This window comes from Bradysia coprophila (assembly GCF_014529535.1).
Source record: "Bradysia coprophila strain Holo2 chromosome X unlocalized genomic scaffold, BU_Bcop_v1 contig_590, whole genome shotgun sequence".
In the NCBI taxonomy this organism is placed as follows: Eukaryota; Metazoa; Arthropoda; class Insecta; order Diptera; family Sciaridae; genus Bradysia; species Bradysia coprophila.
The window spans coordinates 65,331-91,223 of NW_023503353.1; the positions used below are offsets into that span (position 1 = coordinate 65,331).

The window sequence follows — 25,893 nt, forward strand, 5'->3', positions numbered from 1 at the left end:
TTCCCCGTGAGGGGTTTGTAAATTTTCCATGTTAAATATAAAAATCCTAAGGACGTTGCAACTTGCATTGAGACACCTCAAGCATACTCCTTATGGTATTTTCTATGTTCCCCTGCCTCTCGCCTTCACTTACTACTGCAGAAATGTTAGAGACAACGATTTTATTTCATGAGGCTTTTTTGAATTTTTTTGGTTATTGATGAAAATGTGGAATAAGAGATCTGTTTTACAGCGATTGGTGAGCAGGTAGGTTCGGGAACATAGAAAATACCATAAGGAGTATGCTTGAAGTGTCTCAATGCAAGTTGCAACGTCCTTAGGATTTTTATATTTAACATGGAAAATTTACAAACCCCTCACGGGGAAAATGGGCTCCAAAACCCAAAAAACCAACAAAAAATTTTCTTGGTTTTTCGAAAGTCTACTGTTACTGTAGGGTAATTCCGGACATAAGGGGGTCGCAAAGTGACGTACTGATGTCAAAAATCACACAATCAAAAAAGTTTTTCAAAATTTTTCGTAGGACACTAGTACAATTTTTCCATTTTCTTTTCTTCTACTACTGGTAAATGTCAAAACATAACCTTTCTCTACATCACACCGTATTTGACTCAATACAAGCAGTTGTTTATTGTGATGAAATATTTGTTAAGATTTGAGATTGTTTATTGTACAGTTTAAGTCATTCGTTGCACATTGTTGATTACTGCTTCTTCACCATAGCAATGTGGATTTTAAGCAGAGTTAATAATGGTATGTAACAATCGTGTGCGTATAACAATGAGCGAGAGATTCAAGCTTAATTTTAATGTTTCAGAAGACAAAGTCTACCTCCTTTGTGATAAGCCCCATTACACGGTGGGTCGAAACAAGACATGTGACATTGTCGGCGAACAGACTCAATCGTCGTTGGGTAGATTTCATGCCACTCTTCATCCCTATGAAGATCGTGTAGAAATTATCGACACCGAGTCAAAATACGGCACCTATATCAACGAGCAAATTAATTCAAATGTACGAATTGATCCGAAAGTACCGGTTCTACTGAAGGACGGTGACACCATACGATTTGGATTCATTGATTTTACGTGGAAGCTGGAGAAAGTGGATATTGTCGTTCTGACTTCAACATTGAACGAGCGTGAGAAAAATAACTTGAAAAGAGACATTACCACTCTGGGCGGTCAATTTGTCGATCAATGGTCGGACACTTGTACTCATCTGGTCGTGAAAAGTTTGACACTAACTGTGAAAGTGTTGCAAGGCTTGTGTCATGCCATTCCAATTGTTAAACCCGATTACTTCAGAGCTATGTTGTCGTCCATTCGTAGTAACGGTACTATGCCCAAAGTGGAAATGTTTCAACCAGCTATTGTGGAGCGTGTGGGTGGAAACACCTGGTCGATGGAGGCGAACATTGACCGAAAACGGTTATTCGTTGGAAAAACATTAGTTTTCATGAACAGCAGACAAATGGAAACGTTCAAAGGCATCATTGAATGTGCCATGGGAAAATGTTCATCGCTCGATACGAAAAAGTGGCAACGAAGGAGCCTCGTTAATCCAGGGGTAATTGTGATAAGTGATTCATCGGGCTCAACCCAGAGTCAAGTAGCTGTGCAAACTGCGAATGAATTGAACGATTTTTTGATATCAAAAGGAAGTCGGATGGTTCCGGACTCGGAAATCAGTCTTGCCATTTTACACTGTTCGCTGAATAAATTCTGCAATCCTAACCACACGTTGAAAGATAATTTCGAAAGCAAGCCTCGAACGGTTCCGTCTAAATTGTTAGCTAACGATACACCAGCTAATCAAAATGGAGGTTCTGCAACATCATCGACAAGTTCTATAAATGTACCTGAGACAATCGACCAGCCGAATACACTGGCATCAACTGTTCCCAGTAATTCCGAAATAATTGAACTAATGGATGACGATGATGATGCCATGTTAATACAGAGTGTCGATTTTGCCATGTCGATGGAAGAGGTTAACAATAAAAAGCGGAAGAATTCAAGTGACATCGAAGAACGGTCGGTAAAAAAACGGAATTTGAACAAGAGCGCTGAGTCAGACGCTCTTTTGGACAAAAATAGTGCGCCGGATGAAAGTGCTGCATCGAGCAAGAGAGGCTCGACGGACAAAAGTGTTGCATCGACCACCAAAGCCAGCCAGAGCTCGGATATTCCACAGCGCAGTACGAGATCCGCTTCAAAAATCCAAAGTTTCTCGAAGACAAAACATGGAATCGAAAGTCCAATAGAAGGAATGAAGAACCAAAGCGCTAAGCTGAGTACTGCATCGACCACAAAAGGTCTGCTGGATAAAAACACTGCACCGGATGAAAGTGCTACATCGAGCAAGAGAGATTCGTCGGACAAGAGTCTTGCATCGGCAACCAGATCGAACCAGAGCTTGGATATTCCACAGCGCAGTGCGAGATCCGCTTCAAAGATTCAAAATTTCTCAACGACTGAACATGTAACCGAAAGCCGAAAAGAAGTTATAGAAGGAAGGGATAGTCTGAGCTCTAAGCCGAGTACTACAACTAAAAACACAAACAATCAACATACGCGTACTGTCCAACAAAGTGGAAATAAACGTGATTCTACGGAGAAAAACTCCGAAACTTTTCCTACAGAAATCTCAATTATCCAAGGAAGTCAAATGCAATCACGTGCCGCAAATAATTCCCAGCCAAAGTGGACATCAACTCAAATCGATACACCCTCGAAGCGTAAACGAACCGCTCATCGTGGTCCAACCTCAAGCATTTTTGGCGGCAATGATTCGGATAGCGACGATGATCTATTCAAATTCAACAACGAACCATCAGTGAAAAAGTCACGACCAGCCAAAGGCAGTGACTCAGATTCTGATGATAATCGAAATTATCCTCGATCAAGCGGACCAGTTGCACCAGTTCCGATGCTACCACCCATACCCATCACACAACCTCAGTCTCAAATTGCACCAGATAGTTGGTTGAGCAGACCAGCACTGACACAAACATTCACAGGCAACACAACTATCCGTTCAAGGCCAAGGAAACGAAATGATCGCGCCGACAAGGCGAAATCGAACAATGTTTCAACTGGATGGCAAATTGGCCAGTTTTGCATTTCGACTCCTCCCGTTGCGATACCGACTCAAGGCTGGTGCTCAAAGGATACCATAAAATCGGCGAGTTTGGAGAATGATATGAAGCAGGAGGATTCGAAAGGGAAGTCTATGCTGGAAGCATCTAATGATTCTCTCAAATGTGGTATTCAAGTGATCACTAAGAGTATGAATTTGATGAGTACCAGCGGTAAAGTGTTCAAGGTGAGTAGTTTGTCGATGATAACAGTAAAACAAAAATTACAAAAATTATTTCCGCTTTTCCTTTACATTTCCACAGAAGCAGAGCTTCATCGTGCCATCAGAAATTATAAAAACTACAAAAATCTACGAATTTTGATCAGCGAATTGCTCAAAAATTCGTCCTATTTTTTTGCGAAGTTAATTTTCATTTATCAAATAAATTCTCGTTTACTCTTTAATAAGTTGACGCCTTTAACTTACCACAAAACTTTGGTCATTTGAAGCCGCCTCCCGCTGCACTTGGAAACTACTACAACCAAGGTTTGTTTAGATATGAAAAGTGACCAAAATATTTATTTTCCACGTAAGTTTGTTCAATATTCCTCAAAATGTATAGTATAACAGTACAAAATATAAAAACTTAATCCCAATCTTCATCTGACGATGCTACTTGGCGTGGAAGCGCATCAACACAATTGGCGGGCATGTCGTCTTCTTCGTCACTTTCCGTGTCCATCGGTTTAATGAGAAAGACATCATCCTCGTCGATTGTGTAGTTATTTTTACGCATAACGTATCTGCAAGACACATTCGATTGAATCTTCTTGTTCGAATTGACTCGACGGCTTTACAGAAACAGTAAAGTGCAAACGTAAGATGAACGGCGGAAGCTTACCTGAACTCGTTTATATCCGAAGTAAATTTGTATACCAATTCGAATATTCGCTTGACAGGAACTTTTATAATATCGTTGTCGGCATCATAGTGATCATCATTCAAGTTCATATAGCGACTGAGATGGAAACAGGCTTCATCGAAAATCTTCTGCTCCTGAGATCTGTCGTCCATATTCTTTGGATAAATGCAAGTAGTGACCAATCTGTAACTTTCCATATCGATATGTGTTGTGGCCATGTCAACAATCATTTCTTCGACTTCATCACTTATAGAGCGGTTGATATCATCTGTAGTAGATTTTTCTGATGCACTTTCTTTATTAATGATGACATGTTCTGTTAAAACCGATTCGCTTTGAATTTTCATAACTTGTGGCAGGTCAAGCTGGTTGCTGTTATAGGAAAATCCCTCAGCTGTGGTGTCACCACAGCCATTCGACGTTAGGTCGTAAAAATCGCAACGAACAAATAAGGCCATTTGACTGCAACATCCCAGATGTTCAGTGCCGTCAGGTCCAGGACCAATGCCGTAAAAAGCAACTTTATAATCTGGAAATCGTGTACATATGTTGTAGGCCCTGTGGATGAATGAATGTATAATTGGTGGAATGCATAGCAGGTCGACATCTACAATCGAGTCTTACCAGTCTTCGAATTGCTCACGCGTCCATTCAAATTTGTGGTCGTCGTGGCGAAATTTTTCTGTCATATTGAACAGAACATTGCACTCTGAATTGGGAGTCGTGAACAGGGCAACTTTTGGTTTCATGAAGCCGAAAATATTGTAGGGTACATTTTCGATGGTTTCCGGGTAAAGATGTTCGATTCTATTGATGTGTAAGAAAATACAATGGTATTAGTAACTAGAACATCCAACATAACGAGATGGAAATTTGTTGTTGAACGTTTGACCATTGCAGAAGTTGGGAGCTTGGGCAAATCAAGTCGAATCACTAATGTCTTGCTGTACTTTTCGCATTCTCATTATTACATTTCATTGCTGTGAGAGTTCACTCATCATAAGCAATGATTACGGTGATGTTTCGACCAAAATTTGGTCGACTAAAAAATTTTCAAAGTAGTCTCATCTAGCCTTGGCTAGATGTTGAAACAACATTTTTGGTCGACCAAAAATTCGTCGATTTTTTGCATTTTGCTTGTGTTTTCCTCTATAAGAATAAACAACATTTTTGGTCGACCAAAATTTGGTCGTTTACTGAAGGATTCGAAAGAATTCAAATGTTAAGCGAAATCGGCCAAAATTTCGTCGACCAAAATTTGGTCGTTTACTGAAGGGTTCAGAAGAATTCACCGTTCAAGAAGAATTCAACGTTAAAATTAATTATTTTCCAAATGATGAATTTTAACGTTTAAATTAATTATTTCCAAATGATGAATTTCAACGTTAAAATTAATTATTTTCCAAATGATGAATTTTAACGTTTAAATTAATTATTTTCCAAATGATGAATTTCAACGTTTAAATTAATAATTTTCCAAATGATGAATTTCAACGTTTAAATTAATTATTTTCCAAATGATGAATTTCAACGTTTAAATTAATAATTTTCCAAATGATGAATTTCAACGTTTAAATTAATTATTTTCCAAATGATGAATTTCAACGTTTAAATTAATTATTTTCCAAATGATGATAACGAAATTTTTGGCGGCAATGATTCGGATAGCGACGATGATCTATTCAAATTCAACAACGAGCCATCAGTGAAAAAGTCACGACCAGCCAAAGGCAGTGACTCAGATTCTGATGATAATCGAAATTATCCTCGATCAAGCGGACCAGTTGCACCAGTTCCGATGCTACCACCCATACCCATCACACAACCTCAGTCTCAAATTGCACCAGATAGTTGGTTGAGCAGACCAGCACTGACACAAACATTCACAGGCAACACAACTATCCGTTCAAGGCCAAGGAAACGAAATGATCGCGCCGACAAGGCGAAATCGAACAATGTTTCAACTGGATGGCAAATTGGCCAGTTTTGCATTTCGACTCCTCCCGTTCCGATACCGACTCAAGGCTGGTGCTCAAAGGATACCATAAAATCGGCGAGTTTGGAGAATGATATGAAGCAGGAGGATTCGAAAGGGAAGTCTATGCTGGAAGCATCTAATGATTCTCTCAAATGTGGTATTCAAGTGATCACTAAGAATGATGAATTTCAACGTTTAAATTAATTATTTTCCAAATGATGAATTTCAACGTTTAAATTAATAATTTTCCAAATGATGAATTTCAACGTTTAAATTAATTATTTTCCAAATGATGAATTTCAACGTTTAAATTAATTATTTTCCAAATGATGAATTTTAACGTTTAAATTAATTATTTTCCAAATGATGAATTTTAACGTTTAAATTAATTATTTTCCAAATGATGAATTTCAACGTTTAAATTGATTATTTTCCAAATGATGAATTTCAACGTTTAAATTAATTATTTTCCAAATGATGAATTTCAACGTTTAAATTAATTATTTTCCAAATGATGAATTTCAACGTTTAAATTAATTATTTTCCAAATGATGAATTTCAACGTTTAAATTGATTATTTTCCAAATGATGAATTTCAACGTTTAAATTAATAATTTTTCAAATGATGAATTTCAACGTTTAAATTAATTATTTTCCAAATGATGAATTTCAACGTTTAAATTAATTATTTTCCAAATGATGAATTTCAACGTTTAAATTAATTATTTTCCAAATGATGAATTTCAACGTTTAAATTAATTATTTTCCAAATGATGAATTTTAACGTTTAAATTAATTATTTTCCAAATGATGAATTTCAACGTTTAAATTAATTATTTTCCAAATGATGAATTTCAACGTTAAAATTAATTATTTTCCAAATGATGAATTTCAACGTTTAAATTAATTATTTTCCAAATGATGAATTTTAACGTTTAAATTAATTATTTTCCAAATGATGAATTTCAACGTTTAAATTAATTATTTTCCAAATGATGAATTTCAACGTTTAAATTAATTATTTTCCAAATGATGAATTTCAACGATTAAATTAATAATTTTCCAAATGATGAATTTCAACGTTTAAATTGATTATTTTCCAAATGATGAATTTCAACGTTTAAATTAATTATTTTCCAAATGATGAATTTTAACGTTTAAATTAATTATTTTCCAAATGATGAATTTCAACGTTTAAATTAATTATTTTCCAAATGATGAATTTTAACGTTTAAATTAATTATTTTCCAAATGATGAATTTTAACGTTTAAATTAATAATTTTCCAAATGATGAATTTCAACGTTTAAATTAATAATTTTCCAAATGATGAATTTTAACGTTTAAATTAATTATTTTCCAAATGATGAATTTTAACGTTTAAATTAATTATTTTCCAAATGATGAATTTCAACGTTTAAATTAATAATTTTCCAAATGATGAATTTCAACGTTTAAATTAATTATTTTCCAAATGATGAATTTTAACGTTTAAATTAATTATTTTCCAAATGATGAATTTCAACGTTTAAATTAATTATTTTCCAAATGATGAATTTCAACGTTAAAATTAATTATTTTCCAAATGATGAATTTCAACGTTTAAATTAATTATTTTCCAAATGATGAATTTTAACGTTTAAATTAATTATTTTCCAAATGATGAATTTCAACGTTTAAATTAATTATTTTCCAAATGATGAATTTCAACGTTTAAATTAATTATTTACCAAATGATGAATTTCAACGTTTAAATTAATTATTTTCCAAATGATGAATTTTAACGTTTAAATTAATTATTTTCCAAATGATGAACATTTGAATTGTTTTGAATCCTTCAGTAAACGACCAAATTTTGGTCGATTTCCCTTAAGATTTGAATTTTTTTTGAACACTTCGGGAAACGACCAAATTTTGGTCGACGAAATGGTGGTCAACCAAATTTTGGTCGATTTGCCTTAACATTTGAATTCTTCTGAATCCTTCAGTAAACGACCAAATTTTGGTCGACCAAAAATGTTGTTTATTCTTATTCTTTTAATTTTTTATATATGTTCAGTTGGGACTATAGCCCGTTGGATTAAATTGAATTAAATTTTCCAAATGATGAATTTTAACGTTTAAATTAATTATTTTCCAAATGATGAATTTCAACGTTTAAATTAATTATTTTCCAAATGATGAATTTCAACGTTTAAATTAATTATTTTCCAAATGATGAATTTCAACGTTTAAATTAATTATTTTCAAAATGATGAATTTCAACGTTTAAATTAATTATTTTCCAAATGATGAATTTCAACGTTTAAATTAATTATTTTCCAAATGATGAATTTCAACGTTTAAATTAATTATTTTCCAAATGATGAATTTCAACGTTTAAATTAATTATTTTCCAAATGATGAATTTCAACGTTTAAATTAATTATTTTCCAAATGATGAATTTTAACGTTTAAATTAATTATTTTCCAAATGATGAATTTCAACGTTTAAATTAATTATTTTCCAAATGATGAATTTTAACGTTTAAATTAATTATTTTCCAAATGATGAATTTCAACGTTTAAATTAATTATTTTCCAAATGATGAATTTTAACGTTTAAATTAATTATTTTCCAAATGATGAATTTTAACGTTTAAATTAATTATTTTCCAAATGATGAATTTCAACGTTTAAATTAATAATTTTCCAAATGATGAATTTCAACGTTTAAATTAATTATTTTCCAAATGATGAATTTCAACGTTTAAATTAATTATTTTCTAAATGATGAATTTTAACGTTTAAATTAATTATTTTCCAAATGATGAATTTCAACGTTTAAATTAATTATTTTCCAAATGATGAATTTTAACGTTTAAATTAATTATTTTCCAAATGATGAATTTCAACGTTTAAATTAATTATTTTCCAAATGATGAATTTTAACGTTTAAATTAATTATTTTCCAAATGATGAATTTTAACGTTTAAAATTAATTATTTTCCAAATGATGAATTTCAACGTTTAAATTAATTATTTTCCAAATGATGAATTTCAACGTTTAAATTAATTATTTTCCAAATGATGAATTTTAACGTTTAAATTAATTATTTTCCAAATGATGAATTTCAACGTTTAAATTAATTATTTTCCAAATGATGAATTTTAACGTTTAAATTAATTATTTTCCAAATGATGAATTTCAACGTTTAAATTAATTATTTTCCAAATGATGAATTTTAACGTTTAAATTAATTATTTTCCAAATGATGAACATTTGAATTGTTTTGAATCCTTCAGTAAACGACCAAATTTTGGTCGATTTCCCTTAAGATTTGAATTTTTTTGAACACTTCGGGGAAACGACCAAATTTTGGTCGACGAAATGGTGGTCAACCAAATTTTGGTCGATTTGCCTTAACATTTGAATTCTTCTGAGTCCTTCAGTAAACGACCAAATTTTTGGTCGACGAAATGGTGTTCAACCAAATTTTGGTCGACGAAATGGTGGTCAACCAATTTTGGTCGATTTGTTTTAACATTTGAATTCTTCTGAATCCTTCAGTAAACGACCATTTTTTGGTCGACGAAATTGTGGTCAACCAATTTTTGGTCGATTTGCCTTAACATTTGAATTCTTCTGAATCCTTCAGTAAACGACCAAATTTTGGTCGACCAAAAATGTTGTTTATTCTTATTCTTTTAATTTTTTTATATATGTTCAGTTGGGACTATAGCCCGTTGGATTAAATTGAATTAAATTTTCCAAATGATGAATTTTAACGTTTAAATTAATTATTTTCCAAATGATGAATTTCAACGTTTAAATTAATTATTTTCCAAATGATGAATTTCAACGTTTAAATTAATTATTTTCCAAATGATGAATTTCAACGTTTAAATTAATTATTTTCCAAATGATGAATTTCAACGTTTAAATTAATTATTTTCCAAATGATGAATTTCAACGTTTAAATTAATTATTTTCCAAATGATGAATTTCAACGTTAAAATTAATTATTTTCCAAATGATGAATTTTAACGTTAAATTAATTATTTTCCAAATGATGAATTTCAACGTTTAAATTAATAATTTTCCAAATGATGAATTTCAACGTTTAAATTAATTATTTTCCAAATGATGAATTTCAACGTTTAAATTAATTATTTTCCAAATGATGAATTTCAACGTTTAAATTAATTATTTCCAAATGATGAATTTTAACGTTTAAATTAATTATTTTCCAAATGATGAATTTCAACGTTTAAATTAATAATTTTCCAAATGATGAATTTCAACGTTTAAATTAATTATTTTCCAAAATGAATGAATTTCAACGTTTAAATTAATTATTTCTAAATGATGAATTTTAACGTTTAAATTAATTATTTTCCAAATGATGAATTTCAACGTTTAAATTGATTATTTTCCAAATGATGAATTTCAACGTTTAAATTAATTATTTTCCAAATGATGAATTTCAACGTTTAAATTAATTATTTTCCAAATGATGAATTTTAACGTTTAAATTAATTATTTTCCAAATGATGAATTTTAACGTTTAAATTAATAATTTTCCAAATGATGAATTTTCAACGTTTAAATTAATTATTTTCCAAATGATGAATTTCAACGTTTAAATTAATTATTTTCCAAATGATGAATTTTAACGTTTAAATTAATTATTTTCCAAATGATGAATTTCAAACGTTTAAATTAATTATTTTCCAAATGATGAATTTCAAACGTTAAAATTAATTATTTTCCAAATGATGAATTTCAACGTTTAAATTAATTATTTTCCAAATGATGAATTTTAACGTTTAAATTAATTATTTTCCAAATGATGAATTTCAACGTTTAAATTAATTATTTTCCAAATGATGAATTTCAACGTTAAAATTAATTATTTTCAAATGATGAATTTTAACGTTTAAATTAATTATTTTCCAAATGATGAATTTCAACGTTTAAATTAATTATTTTCCAAATGATGAATTTCAACGTTTAAATTAATTATTTTCCAAATGATGAATTTTAACGTTTAAATTAATTATTTTCCAAATGATGAATTTCAACCGTTTAAATTAATTATTTTCCAAATGATGAATTTTAACGTTTAAATTAATTATTTTCCAAATGATGAATTTCAACGTTTAAATTAATTATTTTCCAAATGATGAATTTTAACGTTTAAATTAATTATTTTCCAAATGATGAACATTTGAATTGTTTTGAATCCTTCAGTAAACGACCAAATTTTGGTCGATTTCCCTTAAGATTTGAATTTTTTTTGAACACTTCGGGAAACGACCAAATTTTGGTCGACGAAATGGTGGTCAACCAAATTTTGGTCGATTTGCCTTAACATTTGAATTCTTCTGAGTCCTTCAGTAAACGACCAAATTTTGGTCGACGAAATGGTGTTCAACCAAATTTTGGTCGACGAAATGGTGGTCAACCAAATTTTGGTCGATTTGTTTTAACATTTGAATTCTTCTGAATCCTTCAGTAAACGACCATTTTTTGGTCGACGAAATTGTGGTCAACCAATTTTTGGTCGATTTGCCTTAACATTTGAATTCTTCTGAATCCTTCAGTAAACGACCAAATTTTGGTCGACGAAAAATGTTGTTTATTCTTATTCTTTTAATTTTTTTATATATGTTCAGTTGGGACTATAGCCCGTTGGATTAAATTGAATTAAATTTTCCAAATGATGAATTTTAACGTTTAAATTAATTATTTTCCAAATGATGAATTTCAACGTTTAAATTAATTATTTTCCAAATGATGAATTTCAACGTTTAAATTAATTATTTTCCAAATGATGAATTTCAACGTTTAAATTAATTATTTTCCAAATGATGAATTTCAACGTTTAAATTAATTATTTTCCAAATGATGAATTTCAACGTTTAAATTAATTATTTTCCAAATGATGAATTTCAACGTTAAAATTAATTATTTTCCAAATGATGAATTTTAACGTTTAAATTAATTATTTTCCAAATGATGAATTTCAACGTTTAAATTAATAATTTTCCAAATGATGAATTTCAACGTTTAAATTAATTATTTTCCAAATGATGAATTTCAACGTTTAAATTAATTATTTTCCAAATGATGAATTTCAACGTTTAAATTAATTATTTTCCAAATGATGAATTTTAACGTTTAAATTAATTATTTTCCAAATGATGAATTTCAACGTTTAAATTAATTATTTTCCAAATGATGAATTTCAACGTTTAAATTAATTATTTTCCAAATGATGAATTTTAACGTTTAAATTAATTATTTTCCAAATGATGAATTTCAACGTTTAAATTAATTATTTTCCAAATGATGAATTTCAACGTTTAAATTGATTATTTTCCAAATGATGAATTTCAACGTTTAAATTAATTATTTTCCAAATGATGAATTTCAACGTTTAAATTAATTATTTTCCAAATGATGAATTTTAACGTTTAAATTAATTATTTTCCAAATGATGAATTTTAACGTTTAAATTAATAATTTTCCAAATGATGAATTTCAACGTTTAAATTAATTATTTTCCAAATGATGAATTTCAACGTTTAAATTAATTATTTTCCAAATGATGAATTTTAACGTTTAAATTAATTATTTTCCAAATGATGAATTTCAACGTTTAAATTAATTATTTTCCAAATGATGAATTTCAACGTTAAAATTAATTATTTTCCAAATGATGAATTTCAACGTTTAAATTAATTATTTTCCAAATGATGAATTTTAACGTTTAAATTAATTATTTTCCAAATGATGAATTTCAACGTTTAAATTAATTATTTTCCAAATGATGAATTTCAACGTTAAAATTAATTATTTTCAAATGATGAATTTTAACGTTTAAATTAATTATTTTCCAAATGATGAATTTCAACGTTTAAATTAATTATTTTCCAAATGATGAATTTCAACGTTTAAATTAATTATTTTCCAAATGATGAATTTTAACGTTTAAATTAATTATTTTCCAAATGATGAATTTCAACGTTTAAATTAATTATTTTCCAAATGATGAATTTTAACGTTTAAATTAATTATTTTCCAAATGATGAATTTCAACGTTTAAATTAATTATTTTCCAAATGATGAATTTTAACGTTTAAATTAATTATTTTCCAAATGATGAACATTTGAATTGTTTTGAATCCTTCAGTAAACGACCAAATTTTGGTCGATTTCCCTTAAGATTTGAATTTTTTTTGAACACTTCGGGAAACGACCAAATTTTGGTCGACGAAATGGTGGTCAACCAAATTTTGGTCGATTTGCCTTAACATTTGAATTCTTCTGAGTCCTTCAGTAAACGACCAAATTTTGGTCGACGAAATGGTGTTCAACCAAATTTTGGTCGACGAAATGGTGGTCAACCAAATTTTGGTCGATTTGTTTTAACATTTGAATTCTTCTGAATCCTTCAGTAAACGACCATTTTTTGGTCGACGAAATTGTGGTCAACCAATTTTTGGTCGATTTGCCTTAACATTTGAATTCTTCTGAATCCTTCAGTAAACGACCAAATTTTGGTCGACCAAAAATGTTGTTTATTCTTATTCTTTTAATTTTTTTTAATATGTTCAGTTGGGACTATAGCCCGTTGGATTAAATTGCAAAATAAATAAATATAGATGAAAACACAAGCAAAAAATCGACTAATTTTTGGTCGACCAAACATGTTGTTTCAACATCTAGCCAAGGCTAGATGAGACTACTTTGAAAATTTTTTGGTCGACCAAATTTTGGTCGAAACTTCACCGTAATAAGCAATGGAGGGCAAAACGTTGAATTTTCTCAATGTGATTCTGTACTAATATCCTATTATGTTACCCTAAGCCTCTACTTTTGTGATTCTATGACAGAGATTTGCTTCAAAATTCATATCTGCCACAATGACGATCCATAAACAACAACACAAATCGCAACACCTACTTCCTACGTCCCACTTACATTTCAATACCAATTACAACGTCTGTGTTGAGAAGACAATCATGTTGAGTATCGATGCTGCCGCAGTAAACGTCCACCTGAAGTTGAGTTTCTCGTTGGCGTAGGTAATCGCAAATTAGTGGTCTTGCTTTGAATGAGTTGCGCACTAACAGAGATTCGTCGATGTCGACCTGAAATACAGTAGAACAACAAACTTATGAACCCATCTTCAACGTCTGTAATTAGGGCAGACTTTTTATCTAGTTGAGAGTAGAATGACAACGAAAACAACAGGGAGTTGAAGAATCTATAGCAAAATTGCGTCTCCTGTGATTCATTCCTAGCTGAGGACCAAGTTGAAAGAAAAATAGAAACGCAAATAAGTTAATTTCAAGGCAAATTGTTATAATTACCAATGAATCATCAATCACAATCTTCATTCCTTAACATCACAGCATGAATTAAAAATTCTGCCAATAACTCAAATTCTGACGGTACAGAAATGTATTTAACATCAAATAGCATTGTCTGCGCACTGCGGTTTGTGGCCGCCAATCACAAATTTGTTTATAAACATCAACCATGCCGAATCGACTAGTTCGCAGTAGAGCCATCACAGCCTCTTCCTGAATTGTTTGTCTCGTTGTGGAATCCAGAATTTTATGAAATAATTGCTGATAACCGGAGATATCTTTGGTGATTGGATAAGTTTTGATGATTGATGATATCGCAGATACCAGAACTGCTATACGTTCATCGTTTGCAGTTCCATCCGATATGGTTGATAGAAATTGATTAAGTTTTGGCAACAGCTTCCGTTGCACCATATGGTCCGCCCACACTGTACCATTCCGTTTCGCTATCAAAATTAGCGAATATGGAATGTTGCCTAAATTACAGCTATTCGTTAGTCGATCTAATAGAATATCCACAAAATCGTCGATTGTGGGTCTCATACAGGGATAGTGGTAGTACGTTTTCAGATACGTCGACAGGTCTCTCTTTCTCAATGAGTTGCCGGAGTCGATAAGATTTGACTCGCTTAAATTTGTGTTGATCAAAATAATAACAAATGTGGCCTGCAAGATGTTTGTAGTATTCCTAAGGAAATCGGCAACCTTTTCACCATCATCGAACTTTGGTAATATAGTCGGATATGCCATTAATACTGAATAAATCATCGGTATCGCCTTTATGGAGAAGTAGTACAAGCATTTGTAGACGAACAAAACGCATGATCCATTCGATTCTGCGTCCGCGCAGGCAGTCAATCCGATAAACAAATGCGTAAGGTTCAACCCCCCGGCTATGGTTACTTGTTCATCTCCCAAAACAAACATTGTTTTCTCTAATTGAAACAGCACTAAATCCTCGAATCCGTTCACAGTCCGACTGATGCGTTTGATCAGGACGACAATTTTCTGATGAGTTCTCGGTAATGATGGAGCTGGTGGCGTAAATTCTTTGGATAAAGGTTCGCTGTTCGTATTGGTTACAACTTCAAGAATACACTTTGATAGAACACTTGGACGTACGGTTGATAAGTCTTTGCAACATGTATCGATTTCGTTCCCATTCCACTCCGCCACTACGTATTGTTCGATTCTACTTCGTGTTGAGGTTATTATTTGTTCCTCTTCTACTGTGGGTACTTTAAGCTTTCGCTGTCTCAGTGACGTTCTTTTATTCTTGTCGAAATTAGCTAGTATGCCTTCGACGACTAAACTGTTCAATTTCTTTGGCGATGTGGGGATAATAATCGGTGCTTGGTACGATGTCGTTGTGGATGGCGGCGGGGAAGCTGGAGATTCAAATTCGTCGTATGTTGACAATTCCATTGATACATCTGGTGACTTTAAATCGTCTGACTGGGAGTGAGTTGGCAAGGCGACCGACATCGAGTCTTTTGATTCAGAGTCAACAGTTGTCGGAACAATGGCCGGAAAGTCCGTTACTTCCGGGATATGAATATTTTTGGTGCTTTTTTCAGCCTTACTAAGTCTGTTAATCGCTTCCAGTATATGTGGTGGGTCTGTGATCGGTTCAATAAAGTTTGGCATCTTGAAGAAGCGAAGAATATTTTCCACCAGTGACGCGTCAGGTTCGTCGATGGGAGATGTTGACTGTTTGACGCGATCATTTGATGTACTCGCTGCTTCGAAAACACAGGAAGAGTCTTTATGTTGAATGGAACTCTTCGGTTTCGAGTCATCCATTTGACTGGATCTTCGTGTAGGAGTCATTTTTCTCTGACAAATACGCTTTCTAATTGTGCAATCATCCGTTGCCAGTTTTCGTTTAGTTTTTGAAGCTGGTTTTTTGAAAATACTTTCCGTTTGACATTGGGTAAATGAGTCAATGGAGAGTGCCCCTCTGTGCGTCGAATAATCGTGAGTATTAGTGCGTGGCGAGGTGGGCTTTGTTTGTGTCGCATCTGTTTGTATTTGTTTGGAGGATAGTTGATTATGAGGTGGGTTTTGTGAGCTACTAACGGGATCCAAAGCATTGTGTTGTCTGACACTATTACCGATGCCAGATCCTGAAAGTAATGAAAACATTTTCTTAGAAGAAGTGGAAAATCTATAAAAATCAATCTAGCGTGCACGATACATGTCCATCAAACGTGCAATAATGAAAGGAATGAATTACCTGCTACAGCAGTCGCAATGTTAAAATCTTCGCTCGTACGTTGTTCGTCCACGAAGCTGTGAAATTGTGTTTCTGGTTGTGACTCCATCTCAATGACTCTTCGAATTTGATTCAAATTATCGTTGATCAAACTAATATTGTTTGAATGATTGAACACCTCGCCACTTCCGATGATTCCAAAGATCATTTGACCGACCATTTGCCACAATTTGGTCAGCTGTTGGTTGATCGGTGAACCATTGCCAGAATAATCCAAATTTAGAAGATCCGGAATACTGTCGTCCTTTTCCTTTTCACTCGACATAGAGGACTCGATGCTGACAATGGTTGAGTATACTCGCTGGCACAATTAATTTTCCGTCGAATATTCTTAATTCTGGTTATTGTTCCAACATTCAACTGAGCTGGTGGCTCGGTTTGCGTGCATTGTGTTTTAGATGGTAGATCTTCAATAGGCGTTATTGCTGGTGGCATATCATCGATCATTATGCGGAAAATCTCATCAACGTCGATGGTCATCGGCTCTGGGAAATTGGTAGCTGCATCCGCTTGTTTAATGAACGTAGAAGTGGTTGTTCCACGCGTAGCGGTCGACACCATTGGACAGTGCATCGTTGCTTTGTCGCAAAATTGCTTAACTTCTTTCGGTTTTAAACTATCACATTGGTCAGTCATGGTAGACGCGTTTACCGCTTTCTGTTTCTTGCTGATAACTTTCACATCCTTGATGTCTTCAACGACAACTTCACCACGTTTCGTAAGAAACTCCTTCGCATTGTTGTAATGCTGATGCGGATCTTTAATGCTTAAATGATTGGCTTTCAGAACGTTTCTTTGGATCATTAGATGTCTGTAGGCACTGGCCAGGCTATTTTCCAAACCTGCTGTTTTCTGTTTATGAAGGGCTGCGTCGTTGAGCAAATTATTCTCCAACTGCGAAATATTTTCCTCCAAAGTTTTTATTTGCATCAGCAGCTGCCGATTTTCCTTCTCAATGTGATCGTTTTTTCGTCCTCTCCGAAGTGTAGCAATTTTTCATTTGCAAGGCCGACGAATTCAACGATGAAAGTTGATTTTTCAGCACGACAGTCTCCGCTTCTTGATCCTTTATAAGGCGTACAAGCAGGTCCGTGTTCGTCATGGATGTTAGTATTTCCATGTCGAAATTTGTTGCTATTTGACTATTACAGTCCATAGGCGATGAGATATCCATTGCGATGGATCAAGTGCACGCGGATTATGTGGTTATTGTATCAAGTATTCATTTCACAGCCGAATTTTGACGATTAATCGCGACTAACGTAGTGAAAATACGATTCACTTCTACTAGGAACGACAAATTTAACTAAATTTTACGTAAAAGTGCCGACAGGACCAAAAGGTAATGCCAATACGTTTTGTCCATAACCTCCAAATAGTTCGAAAATTCAATACCGCTCTTCGAAAAGAAAAACCACCATGATGCAATGAAAGGAATGAAAGAGAAGTACAACAGCTGATTAACTGTGTATGTAAGTGAACCCATTTATTGTTTATGTTTTTGTGTTCATGTGAAAAGGCATAAGAAACGATGGCCAGGATGAAAATGAATTGGTTAACAATAGAAATAGTTTTACTTACTTGCAAAATATGTTCCACTTTTGGTAATGTCTTCAGGAAGACTAACAATCGCATCTCGGCACATCCAAATTCAACTATCTGTTACAGATAAAGTAGATGAAATTCAAAACAAATGAGCACATAAAATGTCATGAAGCACCTTCTTAAAATGATTAGACCATCGCTCCAATTGCAAAAATCGTAGGACGGAGGAGTATCTCTGCTCGTAAACGGGAGGATCAAATCTTAATTTTTTCTCATCATCATAATGTGCGACCGGTTTATATTGACTCTCAAACTTAATGTTAAACATATTGATGTATAAAGTCAGGACTTTGGAAAACAGTTGAAGAATTATTTGAATTATTTATTGTTTGGAATCACTTTCATTTTCCAATTGAAAATGTTATTTTTAAATCGAGCTTATCAATGTTTAGTTTTGTTCCAGCACACAAATCATCACAAACCATCGAAAAACAACTGGATCTTAAAATGTTCGAATATACGAACAGGATGCTGTTCAATTTTTGAAAAAATATTCGAAATAAGGATAGTGATGCAATGTAGGGTCAAGGTAGAGGGTGGGTATCGAACAAGAAATGCGAGATCAATACCTCGCGAGATCTTTGATATTAGGCGAGATAAATCGGCAATGGTAGTCCGGTTTTTCTGTTTTGGTTATCCACATTTTTAAAATTTTAGCACACTCTGATTAAGAATGTATGAAGGTCACGCTATAATTTTAAAAATGTGGATAACCAAAACAGACTACCGTTGCCGATTTATCTCGCCTAATGTCAAAATCTCGCGAGGTGTTGATCTCGCATTTCTTGTGCGATATCCACCTTCTATCAGTATATAATTTCCTTGCCTGGCATCCAAAATTCAAAAGGTTCGGTGGGAATTTCCATATATTTCCGTATCGGTCAAAAAACCCTTAAATGGTAAATGTGACGCAAGTCCTTTATCTTACTTACAAAATAACTGATATCGCTGAGGGTGACGCATTGTGTGCCGTACGCAAAAGTTTTATTAACAAAAAATGGGCCCAAAAAATTTGTGAAAGAAAATTTTACAAAAAGAAATTTGCGTCACAAGGGGCAGATTAAAAAACCTTATGGATATTAATAAATTCTAGAAAAATCAGTCTGAATCTTAAAATCTAGAAACCAATCTTGGAACACCTCACTTATATCGAAAATAACCCAAATCCATCGAAAAATCCGATAGAAGTTAGGAAATGCCAGAGGAATTATCTGTCATAATTCACTTTTTATTCAACGATCGTACAATTATAACAGAACGAATTTTTGGGCTATCATTAACTTGGGGAGCACTACTAGGGTAAACCTTGATGAATCATATGCGCACTGCATGTGCATGATGTGCATGTACTTTTCTTCACCTTTCTTACACTTCGCATTGCGTGACATCAGCTGGTGGATTGTATTGTTAGAATCACCTTACAAAAATGAGTCTAACAAAATATAATGCTCAAAACAAACGAGGCATTGAAAACGTGTTTTGGTCCTATTTTTCATGACGAAATTTTCGAAACTGTCAAATGAAGTTAGAACTTTTTCTATTCAAAATTGCGGCTGCTGCATCTGTCAATGAAAAATAGGACCAAAACACGTTTTCAATGCGTCGTTTGTTTTGAGCATAACCCTCCCGACAAGCGGTTGAGAAATTCCATTTTGTTCAAAGCTGGGAAACTTGAAAATTTTTATGTTATTTTGACATGGCCGACTCGCAATGCGTAGAAGATACATATGGGCTAAACTGACATACCTGTTTTACCTTCACTGTATACTTTTACTATATTGAAGTTTGATAAAATGTTTTTTACTGAAATTTTTGTATTCCACGCAAATTGATTTTTTTTAGAATGATAATAAAAAGAAATTAAAAAAAAGCCAAAAAGATAAAGTGAACGAGACTCAACTTCGAAAATGTGCAGCGCTGCATATAATAAAGTGGATAATACACGTCACTCCACTCGAAAAAATATCGTCGCAATACACACCATCCCACTCGTCATTACTAGTTCTTGCTGTACAGTCGTCCGCGTGAGACGTTGTAAAGTTCAAGTGAAAATATACAAAAAAGTTTCACTTTTCACAACAATACCTCCATATTCATTGTCGAACATCGCATTAATTACAAAGGCGTTCGTCTAAAAGTCAATTTGATACAGTATAATGTCTGAATTCAAGCAATACAGTTTAGCCGAAGTGGCAAAACACAATTCCAACAAAAGTGTATGGTTTGTCATTCACAACAACGTTTATGATGTTACCGAATTTTTAAATGAGGTAAGCAAAAGTTACATTTTTGATTTGCATACGCAACGCATGATTATGTTCCGTCTTTAATGTAATCAAATTTAATTTTTACTTTCGGTATGAGTAAGAAATTCCACACTCTTACATTACTGAACATTGTCTTATCAATTAAATTGATTTGAGATTGAAAATGCTGTTGCTGTGTGCGTTCGAAAATCAGTTGTGTATAGTAGCACTTGTAGTGTTCAAAGTTGAATACTTCAAGGTCGATGATCAAATTTAGCTTAATAAACTCCAAATCATCATCTTCATGCCTTCTAAAGTCTCTGACAATTCAATTATTTAATTATACTAGGTTTTATGTCGAAAATTCTTTGTTTGTATTTGTTACCTAGGAACTCTTAATTCAAAATGTATTGCGTGATAAAGTGTTAATACCTATTTTCGAAGATAAAAGAAAAGAAAAAAATAAATCGCTAACGTGTTAAATTGAGTAATTGAAGATGTTACAATGTTGAAATATGTAATCGTTCATTACGCTTTCGGACAACCTTCAACTCAACGTTCTCATTAAAATGGGATAAGTTTTTCAGCATGAACTTCATTCAATCCATTCAAGTCGAAGCGATTATTTAGTAAATACTTACTCAAGAACGATAGTGTAACGCATTTGCATTTAAAACTTGTCATAAAGCGACAACGGATGCAAAATCCATAGTAAATACTTGTTTGCATAATCGGTCGTAGATTGTATCGCTAAACAACATTAACTTTAAAAAGTTGGTGTAAATGTCAAATGGCATGCGTCCAATTTCAATAGGTCCCAACCTACACTATTTCTCTCCAAGTACATTCCATATATCAATAGTTGCAGAATTTGTAATTTTGTGGAAAAAGAATCACAGACAAATGCCACCAATCACACAAACATTTCGAAATAGTTGTACACGTTATAGGTTATTTGGCTTCCGTTCGGGGTAAAAGTATACATCCAAACGTCTTTGTATCGTTTTTTTTTGATAGTCGGAAGCGCCGAAGGCAAGGGTTATAATCCCACTCAAAAAAACAATGCCCAGACCATAATGCAAAGTATTTTACCTCGTCAAGCTTCGTGGAAATGAAAATTATCACAAGCATCACAACGAACCATTTCCGGGCTAATAGTAAAGACGATTTTAAACATCAGATCAAAAAGTTATAAACTGGTTCATAATCTACTATGATTAATTGCGACCGCTAAGGTCAATGACAACCCCTCTATCGTTCTCTTCTTATGCATTCTATTTCACGATCATTTATAACGCTAATATTCAATCAGTTGTTTTAATAGACAAGTCTTAACAAGTAAAAAGAAAACTGAGCAAAAAGTGTAGACTTAATGCAGAATCAGGAGCAAGGTTACAGTACATTTAAATAGCATTTTGATCATGTAAATTTATTCTCCCAAATATCTAATCAAAATGTATTTCTCATTGTCAATTCATATATTCCAGTCTCACTGTGTTTTGTACGCTCTCTACCTGGTTCAGTCAGTGTTTGCATTGATAAAATGTTTATCTTAGTCGTAATTTCACAAAACGAAGTAAAAATTTCGAAAGACCTTACATAATCTTCCGAGTTAAACAGATATTTCACTGGTTTCAGTTGTGCCATCTTATCGCTCTCCGTGTTTTTAGTGCTGCTGAATTTTGCGGAGGAGAATTATTTTATATTGCCAGTCATCATTTTATTCGACTGTGTTGGTTTGGACGGTGGATTTACAATATCTATGATAATAAAAACAGGTTGATACCTAAATATTAAATCAAAAATATTTCTGTTATATTCGACTCTGCTTGTACGACATATACAATGTATGTGTATGTGTCACAACGTAATGACCAGTGCTCTATAATACGATAACGATTGAATTGCAAAATTTGCGATTGAAATTACAGGAAAAGTTTTATTTTCGATTTAAACAATGACTCGATTAATTCAAAAGTTTCTTTTACCTTTGTTATGAATAATATGACAATACGAAATAATTTTGTAAACTGTTATCAGTTACATACAACAGTTTAGAAGCATAACCACAAACTGCTTCGTATATCAGAACAAAATGAAAGAATTAACTGGTTTCACAGTGAAAGTTCACGGTCTAACTCAGCATATTAATGCACAATCGTTTTGTAGGCATTTCAAGTTCTAGTACCTTCGAGCGGTGATCGTTGATAACAACAAACGGAAGTTATTAGCATCCTCATGATCAGTGCCGAACTGGCCATACTGGGAAATCTGCTGATTCTCAAAGGGTCTTTTGGATTTTTCTTTGAAAATTTTTTAATTCACAACTGAGTTGCATAAAGCCTCCAAAGGGTTCTTTCGAGCCAGTCCGGCACTGCTCATGATATCATTTACGCGAAGGATGTTTTACATAATACTGATCAATACCGCACAGTTCATTCTGTCATCTCATGGCAGGTTCTACTCCTAGTCCTAGCGTATTTTCATTTTAGAAGCAGGAAACAAATTGAAATTCGATTATTCGACAACGTAATACTGTCATACTGTTAATCTTCTATTAGAAAATGTTACCTTACAATCACTAAAACTAAGAACTCGCATAATCATGACAAACAATATTACTATTTTTGTCAGATAAGATTGCTAAATCCATATATGCTATCTCTCGTTCGTATTTGCTAAATCTATTCTCTTTTGCACAAGTCATGACAAATTGTTTTTCGTTTTCCTACTGGAAGTTTCGATTCGAAAAATGAATTGTAACGATGAGAAATGCTTAGAAACATTGTTTTGTGTTGATTCCACTTATCGGAAAATTTGAACAAAGTTTACCTGATAATAATTATCTTATCAACTTGTTGTTTGGTAAACGTGTACTACACGGACATCGAAAGAAGTTAGAACATTCCCGACTTGATTTCAATAATTCGATTTTATTTGTTGAGGTAGCCCTAAAATGATCTATAAAGTAACCAGCTTTCTCTAATGAAATTCATTGAATTGATTCAATTAGTAAAGCCTGTACGAAACATCGCATTTATGTGACATTGTTTATCGTTGGCCGACGCTTTTTGCAGTTCCTGAGAATGGTGCTTTATGGAGACTATTCGCAGTTCCTGCCAATAGTGCTTCATGTAGACTGTTCGCAGTTACTGAAAATAGTATTTCATGGAGACTGGAGACTATTATTCAAAATTATAATTTACTCAATATATAAGATGATAATGTCACAAGTCACAAACGTTTTGAATCTTATTTCAAAAAACTACTTTTTAAATTCTTTAGAAAAGCAGTCAAGCTTTTAAATAAAGGAGGAATCCAATTGTTGATTTGAAATGAATGCGAAAGTGAGAAATAAATTCGACAAAGAGAATGAAGTGTTCCTGTCAAAAAATATTGAAATTCAACAAAGTACATTCAGTTCCAGTTAACCTATTGCGATTGCGATGTTGTCCAGCATTGACATTATCAAAATTCCCGATATTAAGATATGAACGAAACGCAAAGAAATGAAATCTGCCCAAAAGAATTACCAAACATCAACGTACACAAAAATTCATTGAAAAGTCTTGACGGATAAATACTGAGAGTAATTTCTCATTTATCCTCTCTAATACAATCAAAGAAAAGACTCATCAACTGTATACGTTATTAAAAAACGAAATTTTGACCTCGAATTTCTTCATTTAAAAGAAAAACGATCTGCGAATAGTCTGCATGCAACACTATTTGCAGGAATAGCATTTGCGTTTATTGTTTCAGTCATTCAATACTTTGTTCCAAAATTTCTTAAATCACCTGCATAATTGTTAACACTGCCACTTCTCTTGATCTAGGTATTTCCAACATAAGAATGTTTAATTACAGATCACATTTTAGGTTATAAATGATAAGGCCTTCGTCGAAAGATTAATAATGGAAAATCAATTTAAGGTGATCGATACTGAGAATTTTCAGAGTATGATATGATGATTCGAAAACAAGTATTGACTTACATAGTGAGCATTTCACCTGTTTTTATTACATTATTACATGTCTATTCTCTGTAATCGAGCTTGCTGCATGTTAGTCGAACTTTTACACTGAATAAACTCTGCAAATGTAATAAAAACATTTCAAATGTTCGCATTGTAAGTTTCGAATCACGATGCACTCACAATCCCCAGAAGCGATCATTTTAATTTGATTTTCCTATATTTCAATTTTTCATTGAATCTAAAAGATCGTACCTATAACTTGTAAAGAAAAAAATTGAATGAGTTTCTTTCAAAATCTCATTGGTAAATGTTTGCAGAAATTTGTTAAATTGTTACCAACCAAGCTACCACCATATGGAGCTCAAACTACGCGTCTGGCTTGTCAATAGCTTTCAGAAAAAAGGTTACAGAAGTCGTTGAGGTTTAGTGAGAATATTTTGAAATTTCACGATTTAGCTAGACTTGCCCATATATCTGCATATCTTTCTTAACATTTTTCCTCCAGTAACTGATTGATCCATACAATAAATTTTCTTTTACTTTTAGCATCCTGGAGGAGAAGAAGTACTATTGGAGCAAGGTGGACGAACAGCATCCGAGGCATTCGAAGATGTTGGCCATAGCTCGGATGCAAGGGAAATGATGAAAAAATTCAAAGTAGGTGAAATTATCGAATCAGAACGAACAACAGTGAATGAAAGATCTACACCTGATTGGCCACAGAGAATGCCAACAAAGAAGACGAAAGGTAAATGATTTTTTTTAAAGTTCAATGAAGTCGATGAAGTTAACTCTTAATTTCTCTTTTGTCTAAATAAAGCTCCTATCGCCAATGGATGTTACCGCTTATTTTGGGTATATTCGCAACAATTATCTACAGATACTTTTTGTGCAACAATAGATTGTTCTGGTTAACGAACGAAGATCCGTTAATTGAAACAAATTTTGATCAATTTTTCTTGTAAAATCGTCAGAAACTGAAGTTAAATCGTCAGACACATTAGATTTATAACAAATTTCATTCATTGCATTTAGTATTTTTCTTCTTCGGAATTATGGGACTAATTTAGTGATGTGTGTGTACATCTTCTTTTCGTTAATCTACCGTCTAAAAATCTAATTTTTATACAATTTATATAAATGTTGCCTTAATGACACAGAACTGGAATGGAATATAATTGTGAATTAAAAATTGTAGACCACCTAATCAGAAGATTTTTTTTGCAATAGTTTAGGCAAAGAAGATATTTTAGGTAGCGAATCTATATAATTGAATTGGAATGAATTATTGTTACACATTAAATTTTACAGAATGAAATTTAAATAAAAAATCAGTTTTTTATACAACGCATGAAAATTATTATAATCTGGTGGATCAATAAACGAAAATATTATTTTAAAATCAACATTTTATTATTTACAATCATTCTCAATTACTTAATCTTTGCA

The 25,893-nt window shown here is 32.6% G+C and overlaps 3 protein-coding genes across 6 annotated transcripts; 2 read left to right on the forward strand and 1 right to left on the reverse strand.

Annotated features, from left to right (window-relative positions):
* Nucleotides 1–553: 553 nt before the first annotated feature.
* On the forward strand, nucleotides 554–3,548 carry LOC119070239 (nibrin-like). Of its 2 annotated transcripts, none has more exons than XM_037174509.1 (3): nucleotides 554–753; nucleotides 818–3,327; nucleotides 3,404–3,548. In XM_037174509.1, exons 1-3 carry the CDS (start codon nucleotides 726–728, stop codon nucleotides 3,461–3,463), a joined length of 2,598 nt encoding a protein of 865 aa, XP_037030404.1. In that variant the 5' UTR covers nucleotides 554–725; the 3' UTR covers nucleotides 3,464–3,548. The 2 variants fall into 2 exon arrangements, with proteins under 2 accessions (XP_037030404.1, XP_037030406.1); XM_037174511.1 differs by having other exon boundaries at nucleotides 603–753; nucleotides 827–3,327.
* Nucleotides 3,388–18,671, reverse strand: LOC119070240 (small RNA 2'-O-methyltransferase-like). Of its 3 annotated transcripts, none has more exons than XM_037174513.1 (6): nucleotides 18,337–18,671; nucleotides 18,198–18,275; nucleotides 13,950–14,119; nucleotides 4,628–4,810; nucleotides 3,983–4,561; nucleotides 3,388–3,884 (listed from the first exon to the last, which is right to left on the reverse strand). In XM_037174513.1, the coding sequence occupies exons 1-6, from the start codon at nucleotides 18,487–18,489 to the stop codon at nucleotides 3,728–3,730; spliced, it is 1,320 nt and encodes a 439-aa protein (XP_037030408.1). In that variant the 5' UTR covers nucleotides 18,490–18,671; the 3' UTR covers nucleotides 3,388–3,727. The 3 variants fall into 3 exon arrangements, with proteins under 3 accessions (XP_037030408.1, XP_037030409.1, XP_037030407.1); XM_037174514.1 differs by lacking the exons at nucleotides 18,198–18,275; nucleotides 18,337–18,671 and adding exons at nucleotides 14,342–16,467; nucleotides 16,578–18,006 and having other exon boundaries at nucleotides 3,641–3,884; XM_037174512.1 differs by lacking the exons at nucleotides 3,388–3,884; nucleotides 3,983–4,561; nucleotides 4,628–4,810; nucleotides 18,198–18,275; nucleotides 18,337–18,671 and adding exons at nucleotides 14,342–16,467; nucleotides 16,578–18,016 and having other exon boundaries at nucleotides 13,983–14,119.
* A 1,540-nt stretch (nucleotides 18,672–20,211) lies between these two features.
* On the forward strand, nucleotides 20,212–25,795 carry LOC119070233 (cytochrome b5-like). The gene is made up of 3 exons (XM_037174504.1): nucleotides 20,212–20,491; nucleotides 24,991–25,192; nucleotides 25,265–25,795. Exons 1-3 carry the CDS (start codon nucleotides 20,378–20,380, stop codon nucleotides 25,357–25,359), a joined length of 411 nt encoding a protein of 136 aa, XP_037030399.1. The 5' UTR covers nucleotides 20,212–20,377; the 3' UTR covers nucleotides 25,360–25,795.
* The last annotated feature ends 98 nt before the right edge of the window (nucleotides 25,796–25,893 follow it).

Coding starts and splice junctions, on each gene's coding strand:
- LOC119070240 (XM_037174512.1), bottom strand. CDS start 16,881: ATGTCGAGTGAAAAGGAAAAGGACGACAGTATTCCGGATCTTCTAAAT. Junction 16,468..16,577: donor CATTGCGACTGCTGTAGCAG/GTAATTCATTCC, acceptor CATTACTTTCAG/GATCTGGCATCGGTAATAGT.
- LOC119070239 (XM_037174509.1), top strand. CDS start 726: ATGTGGATTTTAAGCAGAGTTAATAATG. Junction 754..817: donor TTTAAGCAGAGTTAATAATG/GTATGTAACAAT, acceptor TTAATGTTTCAG/AAGACAAAGTCTACCTCCTT. Junction 3,328..3,403: donor CCAGCGGTAAAGTGTTCAAG/GTGAGTAGTTTG, acceptor ACATTTCCACAG/AAGCAGAGCTTCATCGTGCC.
- LOC119070233 (XM_037174504.1), top strand. CDS start 20,378: ATGTCTGAATTCAAGCAATACAGTTTAGCCGAAGTGGCAAAACACAAT. Junction 20,492..24,990: donor TTACCGAATTTTTAAATGAG/GTAAGCAAAAGT, acceptor TTTTACTTTTAG/CATCCTGGAGGAGAAGAAGT. Junction 25,193..25,264: donor GCCAACAAAGAAGACGAAAG/GTAAATGATTTT, acceptor GTCTAAATAAAG/CTCCTATCGCCAATGGATGT.